Here is a 19,534-nt window from a genome sequence, read left to right as displayed (position 1 = left end):
GAAATATATCGATATCACTCTGTGTAAGTTTATATGAGAAATATATAACTTATTTAATACAAATAAAAAAATACAGTGTTCCAACCATGAGAATTCAAATCTTAATATAGCTTATTATACATGTTCGAATGTGTTTTCAACAAAAATGTAATACTATTCATAGATTAATCATGAGAACTCTATCTCTTGAAGGTGCACTCATGAAGGTGGTGGTGTAGTGCAACGTGTGCATAGTGACAACAGTGCATGTGCATCTTCCATATAATAAAAAAAATAAAAGATTGTGCATTCTCGATATACGGTTGGAAATATAATCATAATTCGGTATATTTTAATAAAATACAATATACTAAATATGACATGTGAATAAAAATATGATCTAGTGATAGTGCTAAACATGAAAATGCTAACAACAGTAATAGCATCATCTAGTAACATATTTAACACTAAAAATATTAAAATAACATACTCGGAGAACGCTTCAGATCTAGAGGCGGTATTGGTGTTGGGGTTGATGTTGGTGTCACCATTCCTGCCATTCTCCCTAAACATGGTGATGCAAAAAAAAATTGACGCGGAGGAAGCAGTGGAGACGTAGCAGAGTAGTCGTGCTGAAGAAGCGCGACTTGATCGCACGCCTACCGTGCAGGTACTTAAGCTGACGGAGTTCTAAAGGCCTGCTTCTCTTGAGTACCCGTGCGCGCAAGTACCCATAACCAAGGAAAGCCAGAGCTGCACAAAAACAAAAAAACCGAGTTCCTTCGAAGGAGAACCAGATATGGAACCGAAAAGAATCAGCAATCCTCTGCCTCGGCTGGAGGTGAGAGATAACGTTGGGAGAGAGAGAAGTGCTTATGACTTAACCGCACTTGATGGCACTTTATAGTCTCGTCCATTTAGAACAGAACAACCAATCTGCTCGGCTAGAGGTGAGAGATACTGTTGAGGGAGAGAAAGGGCTGAAGGTGAGAGATAATGTCGAGAGAGAGAGAGAGGAGCACTTCTGACTTAACCACATTTGATGGCACTTCATGGTCTCGTCCATCCAGAGATGGAACCAAAGAGAAGCAGTAATCCTCCACCTCAGCTAGACGTGACTTAACCTAACCGCACTTGATGGCACTTCATGGCATTGTCCATTCAAAGATGGAATCAAAGAGATGCAGTAATCCTCTGCCTCGGCTGAACGTGAGAGATAATGTTGAGGGGGCTGGACGTGAGAGACAATGTTGAGGGAGAGAGAGGAGTGTTTCTAACTTAACCGCACTTGGTTGGAGGTAAGAGATAACGTTGAGGGAGAGAGTAAGAGATAACGTTGAGGGAGAGAGATGAGCGTTTCTGACTTAATCGCACTTGACCACCGTCTTCGTCTCTGTCGCACGCCCATCTGCCTCACCACGGCCCGTCTGAGTGGCTTGGCGCGCGTGCATGTGGCAATCCCAGCACCACCTCAACCACTCAACAGGTGTTCTCAATTAGCGATCTATTTAAGTTACGGTCTCTTCTCGTTTATTTTCAAGATGACATTAATCTATTAACATTAATTACGAGTCCATGGAATTACTAGGATTTAATTGGGCCTAGCCCATTTAATTCTAATATTTGCATCCTATAAATCCATTTAATTTGGACAAAATAAAACTATTATAATAACTAATTTTTTTCAATGACAACCTACTAATATTTGGACATGTTTCCTATTTTTGCTCGCCATCCATTCTTTCCCTCCATTGTCTGTGCCTTGTGAGCAACAATAAGAGGACCACGACCCTGTATTTGTGCAGTACCCTCATGCATGTGGAACACATAAGAGTATCCAATAAGAATGAAAGATCTATCATGTTAGAAAGTACAAGATTTCATCGTTGACCCACCCACCCCCGTGTCGCCCACACGCTGGCGAGACGGGAGACGAAACCCTAGCAGCGCCGCCACATTCCCTCTCTCCCCTCCCCCACCTCACCACCGCCGGAGCTCACCGCTGGAAAGCCGGCGAGTGAGCCATGATGGCGGCGGCGGGGCCCCCTCCATGGCGGCGACCCCTCTCAGCGCAGGAGAGGCGGCGAACGGTGGCGGTGGCCCATCCCGACGAGGAGACAGCGGATCCGGCGTCGCCTTCGCCGGATCTGGCCATCTGTAACGCCCCGATTTTCGTTCGGGATTAAAAATCATTAAATAAATGCATTTTCTAGAAATTAAATAAAAGTTAAATCAATTTAATCAAGTAAAATAATGGGAGAATTTGAAATTTTCCCTTAAAAATCAATGGCCGGGAATATTTTGTAATATTCTTTGTGCCCTAATGTACTCTCCGGAATTTTCCGTGAATTTTCGGAGCTCAAGAAGTAATTTTAATGGCACAAAGTTCATCGAATCAATTAAAATAAAAAGAAAACAATTAAAATCCTCTTTCCTCTCTTTGGGCCCCTTTCGGCCCAACCCCTCCTTTCTCTCCCTCTCGGGCCGGCCTCCTCCCTCGGCCCGCTCGGCTCTCTCTCTCCCTCAAGTCTGTTTTGCCTCCCCAGCCGGCCTCTCCCTCCCTCTCTCTCCGACAGGTGGGACCCGTGGACCCCACCTGTCATCCCCAACCTCCGGCTCCCTCAGCCGAAACCGCCGCCACGCTCTCCCCACGTCGCCGCCGATTCCGCCTCCTCCTCCACCCGCGCGCTCGCCCTGACCGCGGGACCGCGTCGCCCCACCTCCTCCACTCTCCTCCCCCACTTTCCCCCTCCAAAACCGGCGCCGAATCGAGCCCCACTTCGCCCACGATGTCACCCACGTCGCCGGCCGTTGCCGCTTCAAATCCGCCACGTCCGGCCACGATTTCTCCTCCCCGAGCCTATAAAAATGATCCCCGTGCCATCCTCCCCCTTTTCCCCAATTTTCCCGAACCCGCTGCACTCCCAACCGCTCTCCCCTCGTTGCTCCCGCGCTCTGCCGCTTTCCGGCGAGCTCCGGCTGCACGCCGCCGTCGCTGTAGCCGCCGCCGCGCCGCGCCGCTTGCACCGTCGGCTCCGCCGCTCTTTGCCGCACACCGGCCACCGCTCCGTTTCCACAAAACTCCGCCGAAACACCACATCCACCGTGCACCCGAGCCACAGCTGCCTCTCGTCACCTCCAGTCGCGCGCCACCACCGCTCCCGTCGCTGCCGCGCTGCGCTACCACCGCCATCGGCATCGCCGTTCCTCGCCGCACCCCGGCATCCACTCCATCTCCCTCCTCCACCGCCGGAACCACCTTCCCATCGCGAGGCCGAGCCACTACCGCCACACACCGCCTTCAGCCGGCCGCTGCCGCCGCGTTAGTCGTCGCCGCACCTCGCCGCTTGCGCCGTCGGCAACGCCGTGCCAAGATCTACCCCGGCCTCCGCTCCGTTTCCCCATTCCACCACCGCAACCACCCTTCCACCGTGCATCCCGAGCCACCTCCACCATACGCCGCCATCCTTTCCGCCGCCGGCCGCCTCCCCATGGTCGTCTCTCCGTCGCCGCGCCTCTCGGTGAGCCGTCTCCCTCCTCCTTTTCCTCTTCGCCGACCGCCCGCCGCCGCTCCGCATCGCCGGCTGCTGCCGCCGGTGGCCGCATGCCGCCGCCGCGCCTTGGCTCGGCCGAGCCGGTTTCATGCCGTGCCCGTGCTCTGGGCGCCCTGCCTCGTGGCCGCCCGATCAGCTCGGGCTGATCTGGGCCGTCGGTTCCCGTGGACCGGCGGTGGACCACCCCGTGGTCCCGGTCCACGGTGGACCGATACCCTTGACCCGCTGACGTGTGGGGCCCGCCTGTCGGCGCCGGCCTCTTTGATGACGTCAGCGCTTAAGCTTTTCCTTTGAGAAAATAATTAATAATTGCGCAATAATTCGATAATAATTATAGAAATCCATTTAAATGGCTCAAAACTTCTAAAATTCATACCTAATTCATTCGAACTCCGAATTGAGCCATTCAACTTGCAAAATTCATCTAAAATTGAGCTCTACATGTTTGTTTAGTTTTTATGTACTGTTTTCTTGGTTTTTATTAGAGTTTTTCCTCGTTTTGCGTGCCAGCGTGTAGTTTCCGTCGTTTCGGAAGTCCGCGGTCGCGAGGAAAAGAGTTCGGAAGATCAAAGTAAAGTGAAGAAGCAAGGCAAGTCACACATTCCCCTTGAGCATGTTGATCCCAATTTATAAATGTTTTACCGTTTACAAATAAATATGCATGTTTTGCTAATTACATGGGATCCGGGTATTACCTATCTGCTCGCTTGTGCCATGTTTACTTGATATCTGTCCTTTGTCAACCTTGGGTGATAAATCGACTAGCTTGTGTTACTTATGTGACCTAGCTAGAACTATATGCTTAGCCATGCTTAATTACCACTAGCTCAGTCGATGGGATAATTGCAGTATTAGACATTCTAGTATCTTGTTGAGCCGCGTGCTCGAGACATCTGGCCATGTTTTATGGTCGTAATTATCCAACTAACATGCGACTGAATGGTGGGCTGTGGGTGCATGGTTTTGTGAGTCGCACCCATGGCAATTAAGGACCGGTTCACGGGAAACCCTGGAAGACTTACAGCGCTTGCCACAAGCGGGAGTGGGTAACTGCTTGATCTGAAGTATAGCTCGACCCTTTCCTAGGCACCGGTGGCGAGGGTGGGCGTGATGGAGTTGGGTCGGCCGGGGTGTCCGGTTGTCCAGCTGCCGGATTCACCGCGGCGCAAGAGGGGACCGCCCACTGCCTTTTGAGGGGTGGGGGTGAAACCTTAGCGTGGTGTGGATGGTTAGGGGAGGGTTATGCGAAGGGTCTCGTCACAATCACTCGACATGGTGACGTGTGCATCATGGGCACATGATGACGCGGTGACATGTCGGTGGGTTGTGTCTTGTGGGTACAGTTGTGCACCTCTGGCCAGAGTAAAACTATTCGAATAGCCGTGCCCGCGGTTATGGGCGATCGACCAGATTCACCGTGATTAGTCTCACACCTAATAAATCGACCCAATGCACTGTAGTCCAGGTGGGTTGGTTGGGCCTGTTCAACGTGGTGTAGCGTTGATCAGTGGAGATTTAATGTTACTTTAATTACTCAACAGTTTTACTGTTTTGCTCAATAAAATGTTTTACAACCGCCTTTATGCAAATAGCCACAAACCGTCCTTGTGTTCCCCTTGCACGTCTGCATCGTTGGTGTGGCTTGCTGAGTACGGTGGTTGTACTCAGCCTTGCTATTATTCCCCCTTTTCAGAAGTGTAGTGCTTCTGAGCTGAAGACGAAGTTAGAAGACCAAGGCTCAGACCCCAGTTGAGTTTTGCCTGTGGAGTGGAGCTGAAGCCCCGCTAGGATCGCCTTTTCCGCTGCTGCTGCTTTTGTTTCGGTGTGAGGACTAAGTGCCTCTTCTGTAAGTATTTTACGCTTTATTTACGTTTGGAACTGTATATTACTTGTCGTTTTGTGTACCCTGGCTGGTCCTGGACAGGGATTTAATACACAAAATAGTCTGGAAATTTGGGCTAAATTTCTGGGCGTGACACCATCCCTTGGCTGGACCCGGGCGGAGTGGGTGTGTTGGCGGCGGAGGAGGCCGCGGTGCGGCGGCGCGACAAGGGTGGCGACGCCGGCGCGTCGAGGCAGCGGCGACGGCGCCGCATTGCCAGCGGAGGCGGCGGCGATGACGCGACGATGACGATGCTTGCACGGTTGCTGGTGGCGGCCTGCCGTGGCGGCGAGATGTGCGCGGGCGACGGAGCTCGCGTCGCTGGGGGCGAGCGATGGTTGCAGCACCGCCGGGCCTAGCGGCAGCGGGCCGAGCAACGGCGGCAGCGGCAGCGCGAGGCTCGCGGATGGCGGCGACCGACGGCGTGACTGGCGATGGACGACGGCGGCGGTGCCAGTGGCAGCCACGGCTGTGGCCTGAGGCAGCAGTGGCAACACCCGTGATGGCAACGGCGGTGGCTCACGGTGCGGAGGAAGAGGCCTTGGAGCTCGTCGCAGCGGTGGCGTCAGCGGCTAGACGACGGCAGCAGCGGCTGCTTTGGCACCGTGGGAGGAGGTACGGTGGTGCGTTTGGCAGCAGCGGCTGCGGTGGCGGTGACCGCGGTCACCGGAGGCATGGCGGCCTTGGACGGCGAACTGAGGGCGTGGCAGATGGCTGCATCTGGCCAGCGCGGCATCGTTTGGAGGAGGGGTCGGAGAGCGGCTTGGCGCAGAGTGGTGCAGCAGTTGGCAGCGGAGGCCGGCTCGGCGCGGGCGGCGGAGATAGAGGCCAGCTTGGCATGAGAGGCGCGGCCGATGGATGGTGGCCGGATTGGCGCGAGAGGCGCGTCCGGTGGAGAAGGCCGGCTTGGCGTGAGAGGCGCGGCCGGCAGTGGAGGAGGCGACCTCTGTGTGAGGAGGAGCTGCCGGTGGGTGTGGCACGGTCTTCGGCGCACGAAGACTGGCCGGCGGGAGACGCCGGTGCAGGGGTCCCACATGTCGGCAGAGTTGGAGTGGTGGTGGAGCATCGGTGCGTCAGCCATGGATTCGCAGGTGGTGAGCGGCGGGTGAAAACCCAGCCCGGCATTGGCCAGACCGACAACGATGATTCATTTCCCCTCTTGAGGGCATTGTCGTGTTGTCTCACCCCTCAAGGGCAGTTGCCGGGCGAAAGCCCAGTCTCGGCTCCTTTGAGCCCGACGGACGGCGGAGGTGTTTTTTTTTCCATCGCTTCTCTTCTTGAAGACGTCGTTTTGGCATCCCCTAGGGGGCGATCTCGTCTGTGTTCCTTTGTTGGTCTAGCGGCGGTCGGTCACGCTTAGCGGCGGCTGATCCGGTGCTAGTCTTCTCCCGAGTTGTGTGTTGGCGCTGTTGGTGTGTGGGTGGTGGTATACTTTTTCCTTTTTTCCTAGTTGGAAAAAACTTTTTCCTGCTCTATCAATAGAATTTCGCACCGTCTCTATCAATAGAACTTCGCAACGTCTTCATGCGGGTCGTTCAAAAAGATTTCATCGTTGATGCTTTTCTCCAATGTATCGATATATAAATGCCACAGATAGTTGGAACATGATAATTTATTAATTTGTCCCTAAGTCCAAATAAAAGATGTGTTTTAGAAAATTTTCAGTAGTTATTAGTATAACCTTAGCGACATGTTAAGTGGTAGGATGAACAATGTTTATGAAAGCCATAAGCTTTTCCAAGTGTTTCTAATAGAGTCCATAATTTCTCAACAAAATTGCATGAAGCACTACATATCAATTGCAAAGCTGGCATTGCATTGCTCATCAAATTTATTTATAGGTTGATCAAATTATTTATAGTTTTATGAAATTTAATCTTTAAATTATTCACGATGAGACTATACTTTGATAATATAGAATTCATGTTGTTGGTCTATACAAATATATCAAGCTTGTCCGGAGCTCTGCCACTACCCATCATGACAGCGGGAGAGAGAATGAGAACCGAGATCGTGTCACCCGAGCGACAGAATAGTTTCACAACTGTACCACAAATGACTACTAGCAGTACGAACTGTAGCAGATTAATCTTTGACGTCCCCGTCCGTCTGCTTTCGTCGTCACATCTTACAGTTCACCTTCCTTTCCAAATCCCCCACTTTTCTTCCAAATCACCGCCACCGCAGGAGAAGAAAAAGCCGAAAAGCCATGGTGCGTGCCCCCGTCGAAACCAAACCCACGATGCAAGCAAAGCCCATCGTCCGTCCCCCCACGCAGCAGCCACTGCAGGAGACGTCCTCGCGTGGAGCGGAGGAGCCCACGCCCACGCGCCGGACGCTCGACTCCACTCGACTCGACTCACGACTCTTCTACTCCTAGTACAACAACAAACAGTTGAGTAGTAGTACTAGTACTACAACACGACGACGGGCGCGGCGCGGCACGGCACGGCACGGCAAATGCTCCCGTCACAGTAGCCACCAGCAGCAGCAGCAGCCGCAGCCGCGGCGGCATTATACGAGGCAATCACGCCGCGCCGGGTGGTGCGGTGCGGCCCCCGGCCACACGCACACGCGGACGCGGACGCCGGGTGCTGCTCGGCTCGGCGCGCGGCGTCCCGTGGTGAGTCGTGAGAGGCACGGGCGCGGCTGCATGGCACGAGCATATGGTGAGGCGCGCATGATTGATCGGAGGAGATCTGCAGCGGCACGTGGCCGGGCCATGTGCCGCATCCATCCCGGCGCAAAAGGACAAAAGCGCAACTCCACTCGCAGTGGACGGACACACACAATAGGTGAAACGGGGGTTAAAAGATAAAAATACTCCCTTCGTTTCGTTGCAGGTTATAAAATATTTTAACTTTAATTAAAATTAAATTATTTTAAGTTTAATTAAATCTATAGATAAATATAGTACTATTTATACTATTAAAGTAGTTTCATCAAATCAATAATTAAATATATTTTTATAATAAATTTGTCTTAGATAAAAAATTGTTATTTTTTTTTACAAACTTGATATAACCTGAAATAGGGGAGTACGAACGTCGAGTAGACGGGGGAGTAGTTTAGTACAGGAGTGCTATTTGTGATCACCTGATTACAGGCTCGTTGGGAGGGTGCTTTAGTATTAACAATGGTTGGTTGGCCGGCGGTGATCGCCTTTTGATTGATCTAATCTAAATACTCCTACAAAGCAGGTCACTAAAGAATCCAGGAGTGGTGGCTAAAAACGTAAAGTGATGCTACTGTCACTGATCTAGTGAAAGTCTACCCATCTGATTCTCACAGCACTTTAAATCTTTTCTCTTTGCTCGGTGTCTCCTTTTCGTTCTCCAGAGGGTATGCTTGTTTTGTTTCCGGGCACACTCTTCATTAGCATATCTTTTTAGGACTGATCATCTATATCAGTTTACCCTCTTGGCTCTTGCATTTTCACGGTACATCAAAAAATACTACCATGATTTTGTATTTTGCGATTACCTCTTTAGGGCCCCTTTGAATCGCAGGGTAGAAAAAACGGAGGAATAGGAAAAACACAGGATTTTGACAGGAATTGAAGTGTAAAACAGTGGATTGCAAAACACAGGAAAAACACATGAATGGTCGTTTGATTGGAGCGCAGGAAAAACGCAGGAATCGGATGAGAGAGATAAACTCAAAGGAAATTTTCCAAGAGGTTGGAGCTCTTGCTAAATTTCCTCCAAAATCCACATGCAACGTGCCATTCCATAGGAATTTCATAGGATTTGGAAAGCTCCAATCCTTTAAATCAAAGGGCCAAATAGAAAAAATTTCCTATAGGATTTAAATCCTATAAAATTCCTACATAAATCATTTGATTCAAAGGGGCCCTTACTCAATACCTTCCTTTATGAAAATTTAGTGTACGTTCTGTTCCAACCTTTACATTAAAATATGAGTACCGTTCGACATTGCATAGGCAGGCTCTCGCTATCGCTTTAAAAGAGATCGTTTGACTTGTAGTCTTCACTTTTAGCTATATATCAAGTTAGTATTAATTGGCCAGCACAACTGAAGTTTAGTTAGCTAATGTACTAGGATATGGCACTATCATTTCCATTTCCAAGTAGACATGATAATGCAGTATGATATTACTTTATTTCAAAGGAGATATATACACATAACAAATATTGGGCACATGCAACTTAAACAAAAATAGCTTGTTCCATGGACAAATTAAATAAGCAATGATGCATCAATTGAGCAGCATTCAATTGATAGTAGTATGGAGTACTCCCTCCGTAATCGTTAAGGAAGTTGTTTTGGACAACGACACGGTCTCCAAAACACAACTTTGACTTCTTGTTTCTATTAAAATATTTATTGAAAAGTGATATATATGTATACTTTTATGAAAGTATTTTTCAAGATAAATCTATTCATATAGGTTTTACATTTTCAAACTTAACAACTTGAGAGTTATTCATGATTTATATTCCAAAGGTCTGACTTACACATTATCATAAACGATTTTCTCTACGAGTACGATGGGAGTATACTTTAACCAGTACCGTGGCCATAGGTACAAAATATACCGGAACATTTGTAGGAAGCTCAAATTTTCTTCAGTTTTCAGCAATTTTTATTTCACGTACTGTTCTGGTCCCTCCGCTTTGCTAGTAGTAACTCTCACTCTCAGCAACTCGCATCAATGGGTAACAGTGTCAGCACGAAAAATCTTTACTCACAGAAAAACCAAATAACCCGCATTAAACCGCCGCAGGACAGGAAAACCCAGAACGCACCGAGACAACTTTGACCGGTCAACCCCCCCGCAAACCCAGGTTAGAAACTAAAGCCCCGCAAAATACTACGGTTAATTTAGTTAAATCAACACGGCCCGAGGGCACCAGACGCGAAAATGCCTTATTTATTACGAGCGCGGAATGAATTACCGCATGGGGCCCACACGGGTGACATACCGTACCCATATTTTTCACCGACACGGCACCCGACCCGACCCGCGCGGTGAAAAAAAAGGAAATGGATTTACGGCCGTCGGATCGGGGCGACCGGTGGCATCCAGCGGCGGGGCCACGCGCGGCTCCGCACCCGCCCCGCCCCTCCCCCATTAATAATTGCCTCCTGCCTGCCCGTGTCGAGGCAGCAACAGCAACAGCCCAGTACTACTAGCACCGAGACGAGACGAGAGAGAGACGGTCGCCCTCCCAGTCCAGTACAGTGACTCACTCTCACTCCAGACTCCTCCCTCTCTCTCTCGTCTCTCTCCTGCCGGCGGCGCCGTGGCGGCGAGCGGCGGAGCACTAGGGGAGGAGGGGGCTCGTGCTCGTCTGTCGCTGGGTGTGTCGGGGGCGCCGCGGATCACTCTGCCTCGAGCTGCGCGCTCGCATTCCGCTCCTTCGATCTGGGTGAGTTTTTTTTTTTTTTGGGGTGTGCTTTGACGCTTGTGCCGTCTCGTCGTCGTGGGCGGCGGCGGTGCGGCTGCTGGATGGATTGATGGATGGATGCCGAGATCTCGAGTGGCTGGGCGTAATGCGGGCGGGGTTTTTTTGCCGTGGGTGGGGGTGCGGGTGTGGGTTTGGGGGGGAGTTTTGGGCGGCAGTGGGGGTGGGTTGTGTGGGGGATCCGCTTCTGCTTCGGGGGTTTGCTGTTGATCTGCTTGTTTGTGAGGTTTGCTCCTTCCATGTGTGCTCAGATCGTGACGTTTTGGATGGAATTATTGCTTGGTCAAATATGGTCAATTGGTGAAAAGCATTCGGGTTTAGCATTTTTTGGTGTGGGATTGGTGGGGTTTGGGGATTTCTTCATGGGTTTAAGCTTAATCTTAGCTGTAGGATCCTCATAAAGTATAGGCCTAGGTCTTCATTATTGGCAATGATGGGGGGTCGGATCTTAGTGTTACCATGACTTGTATAGCTGCTAATTTAACTACTATTAAGTCTTGCATGCGATGCATGGCAGATTTAATGGCTAACTGTAGAGTTGGTGCCAATCGAATTTGGAAGTGCATTTGGTGCTAATTCTTGTTAGTAGGCTGATCTGGGATGTACCCATCATGTACTAACTCTCTGCTTCCTGACAGGTTCATCTGTTCTGAGATGGCTGGCGACATTACGTGTGGATCCTTGCTGCAGAAACTGCAGGTGCGTGATTGATTTGTTGCTTGTGCTTTTGCGATCCGCGTCTAGTTTATGCATTTGTGCCTTGCTTTGTGTTGTGATAGTGGTGTGCTTCTGTTCTTAAAACTGCAGTTGATATGGGATGAAGTTGGTGAGAGCGACGAGGACCGCGACAAGGTCCTGTACCAGTTAGATCAGGAGTGCCTGGATGTTTACAAGAGGAAAGTTGACCAGGCCACCGACTCTAGGGATCTCCTTATCCAGGCGCTGGATGACTCGAAGATTGAGCTGGCCAGACTTTTATCTGCTCTAGGAGAGAAGGCCATAGCAAGAACTGTAAGTGAGCATTATCATCACATTGAATAGTCATTTGTTCGATGCAACGTGAGTGGCTCAGCGGAGGACAATTGGTGGTGCAAGTTGCAACTTACTTGTCCTAAATAATGTCTTCTCCGTTAAGTTTGGTGTTGTAGCTTAGAAGTCAGGCAATACCTCGTTCTGAATGTTTAGTTTCTTGTTTTCATTATTATAACTTGAAGTAAAAACAAGAGTGCTCGATGCATGCAGCCTGAGAAGACGTCTGGGACAATCAAGCAACAACTTGCTGCTATAGCGCCAACACTCGAGAAGTTGAACAAGCAGAAAAACGAAAGAGTGCGGGAATTTGTTAATGTTCAGTCACAAATTGATCAAATATGTGGTGAGATTGCTGGCACTACGGAGGTGGGTGAGAAGGTGGCAACGCCACAAGTTAATGAGGATGATTTGACACTTGAGAGGCTTGAAGAATTTCGTTCACAACTACAGGAGCTCGAAAAAGAGAAGGTACATGTAACCTGTATAATTTCTTCATTTGGTGCTAGCTGTGATGCCTGACCATTGCTGACAAGATTTGGTTCCCTTGGGAATTGGTTTGCAGAGCAATAGGTTGGAGAAGGTTCTTGATTATGTGAGCATGATACATAATCTCTGTACTGTCTTAGGGATGGATTTTCTTAGCACAGTGACTGAAGTTCATCCCAGTTTGGATGACTCTATTGGTGACAACTGCAAGAGCATTAGCAATGATACACTGTCAAAACTTGACAAGACTGTAGCCACACTTAATGAAGACAAAAAGTCAAGACTAAGCAAGGTAAAGAACATTTTTAAATCCTTACTGAAATTGAATCATACTCTATTTGCAGTATTTCTTTTTTTATGCTTTCAATAGAAGCAGGGCCTTTCAGGCCTTTGATCTATACAAATTTGCTGGGTTTTTTTTTCTTGATTCTTGTAATATGTTTCATCATTGTTCTTGTCTTATTGAAATATGACTACTCTTTGCATGGACAATAGCATCTAATGGCTTGCTTCTTGTTCTCAGCTTCAAGAGCTTGCTGGTCAACTCTACGATCTTTGGGATCTCATGGATGCCCCCATGCAAGAAAGGAGCATGTTTGATCATGTCACCTGCAACAGATCAGCCTCTGTAGACAAAGTCACTGCACCTGGAGCTCTTGCCCTGGATCTCATTGAGCAAGTGAGATTAAACAGTAAATCTTTTTTGGTGCAATTACTGTCTGACACTAATCCTTCCACTGCATTTGACTTTCTGTTTCCAAATTGTTCAGGCTGAGGTAGAGGTTCAAAGGCTAGACCAGCTAAAATACAGCAAGATGAAGGAAATAGCTTTCAAGAAGCAAACTGAGTTGGAAGACATCTATGCTGGTGCTCACATGGTAATAGATACAGCTGCTGCCCATGAAAAAATATTGGCGCTGATTGAGGCAGGGAACATAGAACCATCAGAATTGATTGCAGATATGGAAAGCCAGATATCAAAAGCAAAGGAAGAAGCATTGAGTAGAAAAGAAATATTAGACAAAGTTGAAAGATGGATGTCTGCTTGTGAAGAAGAAAGCTGGCTTGAAGATTATAACCGGGTAAGATGATATTTTGTTGTAGCAAATCAAAAGTATTACATCTTTTATTCTTTCATGATTTAAGTGATATTACCAAATTATTCTGTTTTTAAATAGCCTATCATGAATTGAAAATCCTTCTGCAGGATGACAACAGATATAACTCAAGCCGAGGTGCCCACCTGAATCTCAAACGTGCTGAAAAGGCTCGGATTCTTGTCAACAAGATTCCAGGTATGTTTGGATGACAGCAATGGAAACCTCTCACTTAGTCAGTTGCAAATTTTTTCATACCTAGGAACACTATATATGTCCATGGGGCTTATTATTTTACTGTACCGTTCATTTTTGTTTTGAGTAAATTTATGAATTCTGCTAATCATATGCTTTGTTAGTGTTTGGCTAATGTAATGAATGGTTTTATTCTAGCACTTGTTGAAACTCTGGTGGCAAAGACCAGGGCATGGGAGGAGAGCCGTGGTCTGTCCTTTATGTATGATGGTGTACCTCTTCTAGCTATGTTGGATGAATATGTCATGCTAAGGCAGGAAAGGGAAGAAGATAAGAAAAGAATGAGGGTGAGTGCCACTTCCTCTTTAAATGTTGAATCCATTTTCTTGAACACGTATCACCCTTGAGCGTTGATCGAATTCTTTTAAATCTCGTGTTGAGTCATGTCTCTTTTTGGTGATGAATTATGTCAGTATTTTCAAGTCACAAAACACCAAAAAATATGTTCTGCAGACAGCATTTAGGTGAAAATTGCATATGACTAATCCATGCATTGTATAGATTGGTATTGTGAGGGAATAAATAGAAATTGTAACAGACTAACAGCACGATTGCTTTTCACAGCAATTTCCGTTTTGCTAACACTTCATTTTATATGTTGCTCACCTGTGTTCACATCCCAGGAACAAAAGCGCTACATCGAGCAACAACTGAACACCGACCATGAAGGGCCATTTGGTTCACGTGTGAGCCCTAACAGACCAGTCAGTGCAAAGAAGGTACCTGGTGCAAAATCAAATGGCAGTGCTAATGGCACTCCTCCGAATAGGAGACTTTCGGTCAGCGGTCACCAGAACGGAAGGTCTGGAGGAAAGGATGGCAAGAGGGACTCTGCCAAGACAGCTTCCCCCGGGAATGTAGCAGCTGCTAAGGAAGATGCATCCTCACACATTTCTGGCACCGATCCGGTTCCGAGCACACCATGATCTTTAACCTTATGGTATATTAGATAAAGAGAGGACAGTTTCTGATGTTTCCATTGATTTGTGGCTATATAATGTATTGTGTTTGTAGCGAGGAGTAATTATATAACGTCCATCCTTCAGGCAGGATCTTTTGCTTCTGTGGAGTAAGTGGAGTTCAACTTTTGATTAGTTCCCTCAGCTGTACTATTTCCCCTTCTCATCAGACTCTGTAGTATAGCCTTTGCTGGTATGTATTACTATTCGTTAACCTGTTTGCTACATGTACAAGTTCTTGGAATGCCTTTCCCCTGCCCTGCTTGTGCCCGACTCTGCATTTTCTTTTGATTTTAATTACCACTCTGCTTGTGGTTCAATCATTAAATCTACCGTGCTGAATCTACCATATGACTTGTTATATTGATGTTTCAAAATTTTAAAATGTCTTGAAAACATGTTTTTTTTTTTACCGGAGGGAGTATAAGACAGTCGAATTGCAGAAAATTCAGAAAACATGGGATTTTGTCTCTGCCCCTCTGGTTAGAGCATCTTCACGAGGTCCGTAAAAATTAGCATCCAATAATTTCATATTGGGGCCTATCCCAAAATAATCGTCCACCATTTCCTTTCTGGGTATCTCTTGTATTGGCAGTGGCAGGTCAAGACTCAAGAGATAAAATGGGGTTGGGCGATCTGATCTTTTAAGTATGAGTGGCTTCAAAACACTTGCTACGAATAGTTAACAGCAGCTACGAATAACAAACTGAAAATGCCTTTCTGTTCTACCAATTGCTTGAGACAGACGAGAATATACTCCAAACTATAACAGCTCACAGAACATTCGGTAACTGACTAATTCATTCTTAGTCCCAGCACAGGCAAATAGACAAATAGAGAATCGTTTTTCGCAACATTTCGAGCTCCGCTTATATGCGGAATAAGCCAAACGGTATATTTGCAAATAAAAAGTAATTTGTGAATAAAACTTTTATATATATATATATATGTTCTTAGCGATGTAAAAGCAAAGGCTGAAAAATAAACTTCGATGAGAACCTCAAAATTGGCTTCAAATTTAAGGTTGAAAATTCAAATTTTGACTGATAAGCATAAACGAAAAGATGAGTCCGTTCTTCTAGTCTAGAAGATAGTTCAGTCGTTCAGAAACACAAACACCAAAGATGAACGGATTGCACTATAACAAAACAAGAAAGCATATATAAGCTTTTAACGGTAGCGCCGAAGAGAGACGGTCTGGTTGCGCTTCCAGGTCGCCCTTGGGGAAGAAGGCCTAGCCTTGTGGTGAGTGTGGCCTTTGCCGCGCAGGCCACGGTACTTGTTGCCAGCAGAGGTGAGACCATGGAGCTCGCCGTGCTTGTGCACAGGCTTGCAGAGCCAGTTGATCCTTGGGGTCGTCGCGGATGGCGCTGTGAGCAACATCCACAAGGATGATCTCAAAGTTCGGTGGAGTCCTGTGTTAAGCCAACAATGGAAAAACCGAGGAATTAAAGAAAAGCAGACATGATTTTGATGTCGTCTTCCCGAGATCCCAGATGAAATCAAGCTATATACCTCGTTCACCCAGTAGGAGGTGAGCACCCTGAGTCCACCCAGCTTGCGCCCAGCAGCTCCTCAGCAACTGACCTCTTGTTCCTCTGGAACTTGAGCTGGGTGATACCCTGGTGCTTGGGTTTGCTGTAAACGATACCCTTGTGCACTGGCCTCTTCCTGCCACCACGCCGACTCGGACACGGTAAAACCACATAGCCCTGAAGGCAAGGTAAAAAAAGTAGTTCAGCACTATATCTAGATTAACAATATAGTGCCAAAACATTCAAATGTGAATCAGACAGCAGCATATGCATACAACATGTCGGCTAAAAAATGGGAGCAACCATACAAAATTTTGCTAGAATCATAGCAAATAATACAATACAATACAATTTATCAACCATGAGCAGCAGATTGCTAATGGCACTCCCTCCGTTTTCAATATACGGCACATATTAAAAAATGGAGGGAGCACATCATAACTAATACAGTAAATACAGACAAACCAATGTACCATGCCAATTCCAAGCAAAATAGTGCACCAAAAACATGTTATAGAACTATATTACCTAAGCCAATTACAGTTACAAGGGATGTTCCTACATTGACAAAAGTATCCCTTGAAAATGCTATCTACCTAATAAAATCTAGTAGAGACAGAGAACCTAAGATACTACAGTGACACAAGAAAAGAAAACGGTGCATCTGATCATTTTCTCCAAATGGAATGGTGACACACTTCCCGAGAAGAATATCCATCCATTCTATACGAAGAGTCACAGCCCAACAATTTCCTATCAAGAAACAATGCATACCGCATCACTTGTCAAAGAGCATGTTCATGATGCCCCTGAACACATGCCCTCGCTTCACCGTGCCGCTTCGCACTGCTTCCTCACTTGGAGTGAACCCCTTACTCTTCATTGTTTCCAGAAGAACTCTGCCTTCTTCCACCTTCTCCATCCTCACGTATGCCTCAAACACAGCCAGGTATGTCGCTGCATTTGGTCGCATTCCGCGGTCAAGCATTTCCACTATGTACTTGCCAGCCTCCATGAACCGGTCGCTAGCTGCGAGCCCCTTAACCAGAACCGCGAGCGTATACGCGTTAGGCGTGACCCCTGACGCGAGCATACGGTCGTAGGTGCGCACAACGTCACGCCAATGGGCGGGGCCAGCATTGGCATAGGCCTCTAGGACGGCAGTGTGCGCGACCACATCGGGCATGGCACCCTTGTCCTTGATGATCGCGAAGAGCTCCAGTGCCTCGTGGGTGAGCCCGTCCTTCGACAATCCGTCGAACATCTTGATGGCATAGTCGGTGAGGCCCTCGGTGCGCATCCGATGGAAGACCTCCTGGAGGTTCGTGGGGTCAGATGGCTCCATGACTGCAGGCTTCTTGCTGAAGGGGTCGTATGGCAGCGGGAGATTGGGGCTCTTAGCTTCCATTGGAGGTGGGGAGGGGTTGTCGTCATCATCAGACCAGTCGAAGGCGACAGGAGAGTTGGTGTTGGAGCTGCGGTTGGTAGGTGGAGGTGAAGATGTGGAGGAGAGGAGGCGGCGCGTGTTGAATCTAGCAACAGAGCAGGTGGGCCGGAGGAGGGGGCGGGTGGCGGCGGCAGCGGCCATGGGTAGGAAGCGGTGGGGGCAGGGGACCTGGAAGGGAAAAAGAAAAGACGGGTTACTTGGTCTGGCTCAATTGCTCTAATAAAAAATAATAAATTTAACCATAAATGGTGCCATTTTTGCAAAAACTTTATGTATATGAATTTTTAAACACCACTTTAAATCCATCTTTCAATTTTATAACAGTTAATTGTACCCTCGAATAGTTATCAGAAATCACTTATCTATTCAGCATCCCATTCCATTCAACACAAAATAACACACTATAAAAAAGAGTAAATTTCATAAAACCCCATCTATTATGGTTCCAGTTGCACAAAACCATAGGGATTTTGGCACGTGGCACGTAACCCCAGGAATTATGGTCCTCAAGTTTCATAAAAAACTACATATGTGGTTTTGTGAAATTTACTTCATAAAAAACTAAACAGGATAACTACAAATGGCGGCACTAGGTTCAAGTTGATCAAACACATAAACAGGACGATATGATCTCACAAAAAACTAAACCTCAATTTCCAGAAAACAGATCAATTCTTCTACTTGAATAAATTAGGAACAGATATATGGGTATATAAGACGCTGCAAATATAAAAAAAACATAAAAACTAGAGACAGCTACCAGCAAGGCCAAATCCATCCATCCATTGATACCGCTTGAACACACAGGGAGGGATCTAGAGGAGGAAGGTGAGTGAGCGACCTGCTTGGCCTTGTCGCCGAGGCGGCGGGCCTTGTCGGGGCGGGTGGGGCGCCCGATGGCCGGCTGCCGCCGGTGATCCCAGCACCGCACGCGCTGCACGAACGTCATCACGTCCGACTGCTTCCTCCTCCATAGCTCCGACACGCACCTGTAAGCCCCTGCACATCGCCCGCAGCAAACAACATCAGAGCGGAAGGGAAGGGGAGGACGGCGAGGAACAAGCGGCGGAGGAGGAGCTCACCCATGTCTCTGCGGCGGCGGAGAGCGGCGAGCGGCGGCCGCGGGGAGGTGGAGCGGGAGAGCCAGGCCCTAGGGTGTCCGTCGGATGAGGCCTTCTGCTCTTTTCAGCTTGACTATAGCAGGATGTCAAGCCCAGTCAGAGTCAGCCCATAATGGCCCAGGAAGCAGGGATAAATAAAGGAATAAGTTCACTTTAGGTCCCTCAATTTGTCACCGAGTTCAAAATTCGCCCCTACACCACAAAACCGGGTATAACTCATCACCCAACTTACAAAACAGTGCAAGCAAGGTCCCTCCGCAGTATTGTCCCCGGTTTTAGCTGACGTGGTGCCTACGTGGCACTCCATTGACTAGGTCTTTATCCCACGTGGCGCTTACGTGACGATTCTATCCGAAAAATAATAAAATCCGTGGGACTCCGAGGACTCCGAGAACTATTCTATTCTACTCTACTTAGCACTAAAAATATACTAAACTAAAGTGTAGAGAGGAATCTTGAGCGTGCTTGAGTGTGAGTTTTTCTTATCTCTCTTTATTTTATTTGTTCAATTCCTGCAACAATTTATTCTCCAAGTACAGGTGGAACTATATTATTCTAAAACAAATATGCATTATAAGCATAGCTAATTCTCCTTTGTTATAGTTATATTGACGGTCGAAATTGGTCTATAACGACCGCACTGCCTCACTAGTGCCCTCCCCGTTAATCACGTTCAATTTCTCGCGGAGTATTCAACGAAGATGATTCTCGATCTTCCAGACCGTGTAGGACCGAGGGCTCGTGAGGGTCCAAACCTA

General features: G+C 47.7%; 2 protein-coding genes across 3 annotated transcripts; one reads left to right on the top strand and one right to left on the bottom strand.

Annotated features, from left to right (window-relative positions):
• The first annotated feature begins 10,544 nt into the window (after positions 1–10,544).
• Positions 10,545–14,933, top strand: LOC4340849 (65-kDa microtubule-associated protein 1). The gene is made up of 10 exons (XM_015785420.2): positions 10,545–10,808; positions 11,483–11,543; positions 11,652–11,855; positions 12,087–12,344; positions 12,439–12,654; positions 12,886–13,041; positions 13,133–13,444; positions 13,570–13,657; positions 13,853–14,001; positions 14,338–14,933. The coding sequence occupies exons 2-10, from the start codon at positions 11,499–11,501 to the stop codon at positions 14,638–14,640; spliced, it is 1,731 nt and encodes a 576-aa protein (XP_015640906.1). The 5' UTR covers positions 10,545–10,808; positions 11,483–11,498; the 3' UTR covers positions 14,641–14,933.
• A 727-nt stretch (positions 14,934–15,660) lies between these two features.
• Positions 15,661–18,823, bottom strand: LOC4340848 (pentatricopeptide repeat-containing protein At4g38150). Of its 2 annotated transcripts, XR_010742225.1 has the most exons (5): positions 18,738–18,823; positions 18,497–18,654; positions 16,983–17,823; positions 16,189–16,385; positions 15,661–16,088 (listed from the first exon to the last, which is right to left on the bottom strand). XR_010742225.1 is itself a non-coding variant. In XM_066311917.1 (3 exons), exons 1-3 carry the CDS (start codon positions 18,739–18,741, stop codon positions 16,987–16,989), a joined length of 999 nt encoding a protein of 332 aa, XP_066168014.1. In that variant the 5' UTR covers positions 18,742–18,823; the 3' UTR covers positions 16,477–16,986. The 2 variants fall into 2 exon arrangements, 1 of the variants encoding a protein (XP_066168014.1); XM_066311917.1 differs by lacking the exons at positions 15,661–16,088; positions 16,189–16,385 and having other exon boundaries at positions 16,477–17,823.
• Between the last annotated feature and the right edge of the window lie 711 nt (positions 18,824–19,534).

Source organism: Oryza sativa, chromosome 6 (genome assembly GCF_034140825.1).
Source record: "Oryza sativa Japonica Group chromosome 6, ASM3414082v1".
Classification (NCBI taxonomy): domain Eukaryota; kingdom Viridiplantae; phylum Streptophyta; class Magnoliopsida; order Poales; family Poaceae; genus Oryza; species Oryza sativa.
Note: the sequence above shows the minus strand (reverse complement) of the source record. Positions and strands in the feature narration are given on the sequence as shown.